Consider the following 8,327-nt stretch of genomic DNA (forward strand, 5'->3'; position numbering starts at 1 on the left):
ACTAGGAGTGCCTCAGGTGGACTTTCTGGGATTTATGGTGGACGCAGAAGGGGTCCACCCGACTGGGGACAAGGTACGGGCCATTTGTGATGCCCCAGCGCCCAAGAGCAAGACTGAACTTCAGGCCTTCTTGGGACTATTGAACTTTTACCATTCCTTCCTTCCCCACAAGGCGGCGGTAGCGGAGCCCCTACACAGACTCCTGGACAAGCGGGCCCCTTGGGTGTGGGGCCAGCGCCAGGAGGCCGCATTCCAGGCAGTCAAGGACTTGCTTGTCTCAAACTCGGTCTTGGCACACTTCGACGAGAGGCTGCCGGTGGTGCTAGCATGCGACGCCTCACCCTATGGCATTGGAGCTGTCCTGGGGCACCAACTCCCGGATGGAAGAGAGGTACCGGTGGCGTACTTTTCCCAGACACTCAACACAACCGAGCGGAACTACTCGCAAATCGACAAGGAGGGTCTGGCAATCGTAAAGGGAGTAAAAAAATTCCATGATTTCTTGTACGGGCGGCCCTTCACCGTGGTGACTGACCACAAGCCGTTGCTTGGCTTGTTTGCCCCCGAAAAGCAGACCCCCCAAGTGCTGTCTCCTCGCGTCCTCAGGTGGTCAATTTTCCTTGCCAGCTACCAGTATGCACTGATTCACCGACCTGGGAAGGCGATGGGCCATGCGGACGCCCTCAGCAGGCTACCACTACCGGAAACAGGCCCTGACCCAGCACCTGCACAAGAGGTTATGAGCCTGGAGCTGCTTCCCGACCGCCCCATTCAGGCACAAGAAGTTGCACACCATTCCAAGAAAGATAGGGTCATCTCCCGGGTCCTGGACTGGGTGTGGAGGGGATGGCCCAGCAGCAGCCCCGGGCCAGAATTCGCCGGCTACACAACCCGCAAACATGAACTGTCGGCCCACAAGGGGTGCCTGTTATGGGGAAGCAGAGTCGTTGTTCCCCAGCCCCTCTGCAAAAGGGTCCTCACAGCCCTACACGAGACACATCCAGGGGTAGTAAGAATGAAGGCCCTTGCCAGGAGTTATGTGTGGTGGCCGGGGATCGATGGAGAGATAGAGGCCTGGGTCAAACACTGCCAGGCCTGCCAAGAATCCCGCCCAGATCCCCCAAGGGCCCCAGTCCAGTCCTGGGAGTCCGCCCGAGCACCATGGTCACGCCTGCATGTGGATTTCGCTGGCCCCTTTCAGGGGAAAACATTCTTCATAGTGGTGGACTCCTACACCAAATGGCTGGAAGTCGCACTGGTACCGTCCACTTCCACGTCCGCAGCCATCCGGGTACTACGCAGGCTGTTTGCAACCCACGGGCTCCCTGACACTCTCGTCTCAGACAACGGGACTGCATTTACGTCAGGAGAATTCCAAACCTTCACAGCGCAGAACGCCATCCGCCACATCCGTTCGGCGCCGTTCCACCCTGCCACCAATGGCCAAGCAGAACGCATGGTGCGGACCACCAAGGACACCCTTCGCCGCATGACGCAAGGGGACTGGGAGTACCGCCTTGCCACATTCCTTCTAGCACAGCACAGCACCCCCAGCTCAACGACTGGCCGGAGCCCCGCTGAACTACTAATGGGTCGGCGCCTTGCAATCAGATTGGACCGCCTTCACCCCGATAGAGCTCAGGATGAGGTAGTGGTGGGGGAAGGCAGGAACCCCCGGACCTTCGAGGCCCAGGACCCAGTGTACGCAAAGAATTTTGGGGCAGGCCCAGCATGGGTACCCGCCACAATCACCAGGGTCACTGGCCCCGTGTCGTACGAGGTGCTAACGGATGGGGGGCAATGCTGGCGCCGCCACTGCGACCAGATACGGCGACGATTCCCGGGAGAAAACCAGGAGGAGGACAGGTCAGAGGAGTCCCAAGGGAACAGCGGGGCAGTGAGGCCCATAGAGCAGGAGGGGCCAGCAGGAGAGGCAGAATCAGTAAATACAGAGAGGACCCGTGAGGCCGAAAGGACACCGGAACCAGAACCACGACTGAGCGAGCCGGTTGCACCAGACCAAACAGCCGCATCACAGCCAGCATCCTTGGAACACGAGCCAGAACCCGGAGCCCGGACCAGGGAACACCCCAGGCCACAACGCACACGTAGGCCGCCGGCATACCTTGAGGACTATGAATGCGACCTCCCGGGCAGGACTGGAACTTAGAGGGGAGGGGTGTTATGTACTGAGTTGAATAGGATCCAAACTGTAGCAGTCTGATTGGTCCTAGAACAATAGGATCCAAAAGGCAGCAGTCTGATTGGTCCTAGAACAATAGGATTCAGAATGCAGCAGTCTGATTGGTCCTAGAACAATGCAGCAGTATGATTGGTTGGCAGGAACCACCCAATCCTGCTCCAGATAGAAGTGAATCCACAACCTGATTGGCTTACAGTAGAATTCCAGAATTAGCCAATCATGTGCAGCCCATTGTGTAAATAATGTATATAAAGCATTTATTCATTCCTCCTCACCACTATGAGCTGAATAAAGAGCATGAAATCACTTTGCGACTCTGAGTATATTTCAAAAACCAAACAAATAACTTTTAGTTTTTCGAATGTCGGTTTTTGTGTGTTGTGTATTGTTATTTTTCGTGTTGTTGTTGTTGTGTAAAATACTAATAAAATTTTTTGAAAAATAAATAAATAAATAAACGAAAAGGTCAGATTTGGGGGGGGGGGGGCTCAATACTTCGTCATTACAAATTCAATTTCCTTCCTTTTACAATTAACTGAAAGTGATGCCCAATGACTCCTGTTGAAGCAGTGTAGATAAAAACCAATGCTTTTTTAAAAATATTTTTTAAAAAAAATCAGATTTTTTAATTTAAATTTCATTTTTAAAATAAAATGCTTTTGGAGGAAAAATCTTTCTAAAGATAGTTTCCTGTTTAAGTTGCATTATAGTCCAAAGGCTATTCATCAGGAAATAAGGATTTGTTTTAAGTTTTTCATGTGTGCTAAAACTCTAAGTTGTTGTTGTTGTTTTTTTAAAAAGTTGTTTAACCACATCAGTTAACAAACATGGATACATATGCTATAATGTTATTGTTTTCGTTAAATAATTTTTAAAAATTGTTACTAAGGAAATGATTAGTTTTCTCCTTCCAGTAACGTACAGCAGAAAAGTTATCCAAATATAAACAGCTAACTTATTAAACCTCAAAATAATTTTGTAATTATCTGTCCATGTATTTCTAATAGTATAACCAAATCAGTAATTTTTGATATAACTGTAAAAACTACTCTGAAAATTTATTATTCCAAAAATGAAACCTTCATCTGGTTGTAAAGATTAAGATTATACTAGCAAGAATGAGTCTTTCTGGAAAAAAAGAAGATTTAAATCAAGTCTTACTGACTAGTAATTTAAATCGATTTGATTTAAATCAAATCCACCCTGTGTTGAAGCAAAATCAAAAGCATCTGAGAGATCTTGGAGAACTATCAGGCTTGCCTTCCCCTTACCTTTTTCCCAGCACAGGCCAGCCGGCAGAGAAACTCCTTGCCATAACTGAGCTTGAAAACCAAGCCAAACCACACAGTGTTATCCTGGCAACCTTCCAAATCCCTGACCTGGGATGAAAGGAAGGACAATTTTCTTGCATTGCCAAAGGCCCTCAGTCCCCCTGTATTGTTTCTTAATGGCCCTAGCTTGGCCAGGTCGTTTTGCATAAATCAGTTCAGGAATTCCTCTGCAACTTGTATTTCTCCCTTCAATCAAAATCCTACCATTTATTAATTTCTAGGGTGTGTGGAGGGCCCCCCCCCAAACTTATAATCATGTAAACGAAAGTTCACAAAAGCAGCACTAACAGCTTTGGACGAAATTCAAGGCGCAAGAGGACTTCAAGACATAGAGAGAGAATTTGGTGCTGCTGCAGGTGAGAATTTAACCCTTAGGAAAAACAGAAAGCACCTCCAGGTTTTAAAAAGTGTTACTCACCATCTTCTACATATTCAGAAATGGGCTGAAGGCTTGGGAAGGCTTGCCTCAGGTTTTCCAGGCAGTCCAAGAACAGTTCCTGAGTTGATTCTCTTTTTCCCAGCACTAACTCGATCAGGCATTCCACAAATGCTTGTGGATCCTTTATTTCACTCAGGGAGAAGAACTCCCCCTGTGTGAGGAGCAGGTGGGAATCTGCCACATCCAAGATCAGATCTGAGTCTATTAGAAGAAGATCTTCTGCTAATTTCCTTCTGGCCCTCCATATAATTTCAGATGGGTTCCTACCGGAAAATGCCATGGCTTCCAAACCGGTAGCCCTAAAATTGTTGAAGAATGAACAAACACTGTCTTTGTATAAACAGCATTTCAAGAAGGCTCTCTAAGGATTTGGAGTAATTGATCCAGCAAATGTCCGACACCAAACCTGTAATTCAACAGAGAAAGCACCTGTATGATATCGAGCGACAGAATCATCTGGCCACAATTTTTGTCCATGGTATGATTATTTTCCACCTAGTCATTTTGACACCCTATTTGCAAAATGTAAGAGTTCCAAAATACAGACGTGCTTTCACTTTCGCAAGACTGCATACGCTGCCTTTGGCTGTACCAGAGGGTCGATTTCAAACAATTCCACTGGAAAAATGGTTATGTGCCTGGGGAGATGGCAGTATTGAGTCAGTGGCTCATGTGCTTCTGGCTTGCCCTCTTTATAAAGATTTGAGTTTATTATTACCCCACTATTATTGTCTGTGCTGGGCTGCTCAACCATTGCTACTGTGTCCTTCCTTGAGCAGATCAAGATGATCAGGTGACAGCGAAAACTGCAAGGTTTTTAGCGGGGGCAATTAGAATAAGATCTATTATTAGATTACTGATGTAAACCTCCAAAATGTATTTTCTATAGTTAACTCTAAACCTGTATCTTCAGTACATTTTATTTCATTGCTATGGCTAGTGGCTGCGGCAAATAAAGACTTTTCTTCTTCTTCTGATCCAGCAAATGCTAATTGAACTATTTTCCCATCCTGAGCATTTATTTATTCAAGATGGGGCCTGCCACTAGCAGGATATAAGAAATCTGACTGCATGAGCATTCACTTTCAATGGATTAAGTGGATATCCTCACAAATGAGTGGTTTGCCTGCCCTGTTGTTACTGTCTAGCAGTATAAATTAGCTGCAACAAAGGCTACAAATAGCGCAATTAGGTTAAAATTACCACCTTCCTTTCTGGTGGGGGTTCTGTGCCTTTAGAAGCTAAGTGATGGGTAGAAATTCAACAGGTTCTGCTCTTCCAGCACAGCATTGAGAAGCTGCATGTGTTGGTATCTGCCTGTTATGCAGTTATTCAAGGCTTAGAGATTGTGTGCAAGCGTTTTTGCGGGGGGGGGGGGCAATCGCCAATATTTATAATATATTCAAAATAATATGCCAATCCTGAAATATAATAAATTATTTTAAAAACAATTCCAAATATAAAGCTTATCTACAGCTTTAAGATTGCTTTTAAAGGAGCAGAAAATCTAAAGTTTTCCATAAAAATGTTCAAACTTCAAAGGAAGCCCAACTACAGTGCAAAAATGAATGCAACCGTAATTTGGCAAGGGGGGTTGACAATAAAAAGCTACTGAAAATGTATATGTTTAGGGAAGCTTTTAATATTTAATAGACTATTGTATTTTAATATTCTGTTGAAAGCTGCCCAGAGTGACTGGGAAAACCCAGCCAGATGGGCGGGGTATAAATAATAAATTATATTATTATTATTTACACATAACTGTTGTACAAAAACTTGGGAGCACCAAAACACAACGCTCTGATGAACATTAAATATTCGTGTTCTCAAGTTTGTTGTGCTAATTTAGGATGGCACTGATATATGTTTGTTAAATTTACACCCCCTTCCTTCCTCCAAAATTTCATTGATTTTCTTGCATCTCGAGGAGCAAGGCTTCTTGTTTATCAGAGTATTTAATGCTACCGGTAACTTGTATTTTTGCAATTGCTACTTGTTTTAGCTTTCGAATTGGCTTTTATCTGAGAGCTGACTTTGTACCTCTGAATTATTAGCCGTGAAAGACTTCATTAGCTATTCTGCTTCCACACAAACATACACAAAATCCACCTATGTTTTTCTGTTTATTGCAAGCAGAAGTTAAGGAATATGGTCAGTAAAAATTATAGCTGACAACTTAAATCATCAAAATTAAATGCATATACTTACGTGAGATGTAAAGCGCAGAGCCTACGTTCGTTCCCTGAGAGTTAAGTTTCTATGCTTTGCGCTTTCGCTTCTCCTGTAAACGACCCCACCTCTAGAGAACAGAAGAAACGAAACTGAAGGTAGAAAAAAAAGAAACACATTTAACTGTTTCTATGACTAGATGGGCTGGGAGGAGCTGGGAGGAGATTGTACTATTGCCTCTGACTGATTGCTTTGTCATTGTTACTTATTAGTCCATACCGTTTATACACATTATACCCAGTTGTTTTAAGTTGCTTTAAATTTCATCTTCTGTAAGTTGCTATATCTTGTTTTATTTTCTATCTACAAATTCCACAATCTTTCATAATACCAGTGAACTTGTAGCCCAATAAACTGAGTGATTTGTTTCAGTCACAATCCATTTCTGTGGTCTTACTGGTTCCACTTGGTTCCTTCTGAGCAAATTAGAACCTTGAATGAAGGTTAATGCATTGGCCAGGATTTGGCACGATATGCACCGGCCTTCATTGGATCTCCAAATAAACAATGGCCACCTGTCAATCAAACCCACTTGGATCACCGGTGCTTAAAATGCCACCGTTTCCAGCCTTCTTTGTCTGTCTTGACCCCCCTCAGACTACAACTGCTGCCCGAAATCAACAGCACCAGAGGCCACAACTGCTTTTTGCTGTGTTAACTTGTGCATGGACAATTAGACCAATGTTCTGGTACAGGGTTTTATTTCCATTTTGCTCTGCATATTAAATTATCATTTGGGATAAGCTGCTTAATTGGATTTCTGAGCTGTGCCGAACTCTGGATGCACTCAAGGGGTGTGTCCCCCCCCATCTCCTCCATCGCTCAGTGCTTGGGATAGCGGGCGGGCGGGTGGGTAGACTGAAGTAGGCAAGCAGGAGATTTGGGATTCATCTGGATGCTTCCCTGCTCCAGAGGAGACCCTTTTAATGATTTAATTTGCAAAAATTGGGAATGCCTAAATGCTTTACCGTGTGTGTTTAATTCTAGAATGCTCCCCAGTAACTCTTGTGTGATTAAAATAAATAAAAAAATAGAAAAATGTCCAGTAGCACCTTAAAGGTAAAAGGAACCCCCGACCATTAGGTCCAGTTGCGGACTCATCTTGCTTTACTGGCCTTGGGAGCTGGCATACAACTTCCAGGTCATGTGGGCAGCACGACGAAGCCGCTTCTGGCGAACCAGAGCAGCACACGGAAACGCCGTTTACTTTCCTGCCGGAGCGGTACCTATTTATCTACTTACACTGCGTTACAGGGATTTGAACCGCCGACCTTCTGATTGGCAAGCCCTAGGCAAGAAAAGAGCCAGTATTGCATATGATGTTGATTTCCTAGCTGCAATTTAGCTACGCTGTTAACCAGACCACCATAAGGTCCTTATTCTGGGTGACACTCTATGCAGGCAGTGGCAAACGGAGGGAAAGAGAGAACTGGGATGGGGGAGGCTTTGCAGCTGGTCTGCTAGCAGGGTTGGCACTGGAGTGGGGGGGGGGCACCATCTGCTACAGAGCCCAGAGGAGCTGACTTCTGAGGAGACTGTATTTAATTGCACCATTGTTTCCCAGTCTGCAGAGATGAGTAACTGCTCACGCATTGTCCAAAGCCAACCCTTCTCCCAAATTTGAGGACCTGCAAAATGTTTAGTTTGGCCATAGCTACTGCTGCACATATGGGACTTGCAAGCCCAGTTTCCTGAGGCCAGCTCCACACAGATATCAGCAGCAGCAACATTGGAGTTGGCATGACGATCAAGAGCTCAGCTCCCAGGTTGAGCAAGCAGCAGCAGGAAGATATAGTTGCAATCTCCGAGCGGTGCAAGATTCCAGGGGTTCTGGGACAGGGTTCATGTTTTGGGGATGAGGCACAGCTGACACTGTGCTGTCTTTGGTTTGTTTATGCACACATATATAACCTGAGCCTATGATGGAGGGGTTCACAGCATTAACACCCAAAAAAGGTCTTGTTTCTATCATAGCTGCAGTCTTGGATCCAAACAAAAAATAAAAGTATTGGTGTTCTCTCTGTCTTTCTAGCCTGCAGCTTTTTATTCCAGCTTCTGGTTCACATCACTCAACTCTGACCTTTCGTCTTTCCAACTATCCAGGGAGGGAGGCTGGCAAATTCCC

The 8,327-nt window shown here is 45.3% G+C and overlaps 1 protein-coding gene across 2 annotated transcripts in view; it reads right to left on the bottom strand.

The window, feature by feature from the left end:
• LOC308461750 (interferon-induced very large GTPase 1-like) overlaps positions 1-6,590 on the bottom strand; it is a 72,211-nt gene extending 65,621 nt beyond the window's left edge. The window contains exons 1-2 of one of the 2 annotated variants that reach the window (XM_080978873.1): positions 6,182-6,573; positions 3,953-4,379 (exon numbers count right to left, since the gene is read on the bottom strand). In XM_080978873.1, the coding sequence (XP_080834999.1) occupies positions 3,953-4,253 (301 nt within the window). In that variant the 5' untranslated portion in view covers positions 4,254-4,379; positions 6,182-6,573. Of the gene's footprint in view, positions 1-3,952; positions 4,380-6,181 lie in introns of both variants that reach the window. The other variant, XM_080978874.1, reaches the window with a different exon arrangement.
• Between the last annotated feature and the right edge of the window lie 1,737 nt (positions 6,591-8,327).

The sequence above is a fragment of the Podarcis pityusensis genome (assembly GCF_964106645.2).
Source record: "Podarcis pityusensis genome assembly, chromosome: 13".
In the NCBI taxonomy this organism is placed as follows: domain Eukaryota; kingdom Metazoa; phylum Chordata; class Lepidosauria; order Squamata; family Lacertidae; genus Podarcis; species Podarcis pityusensis.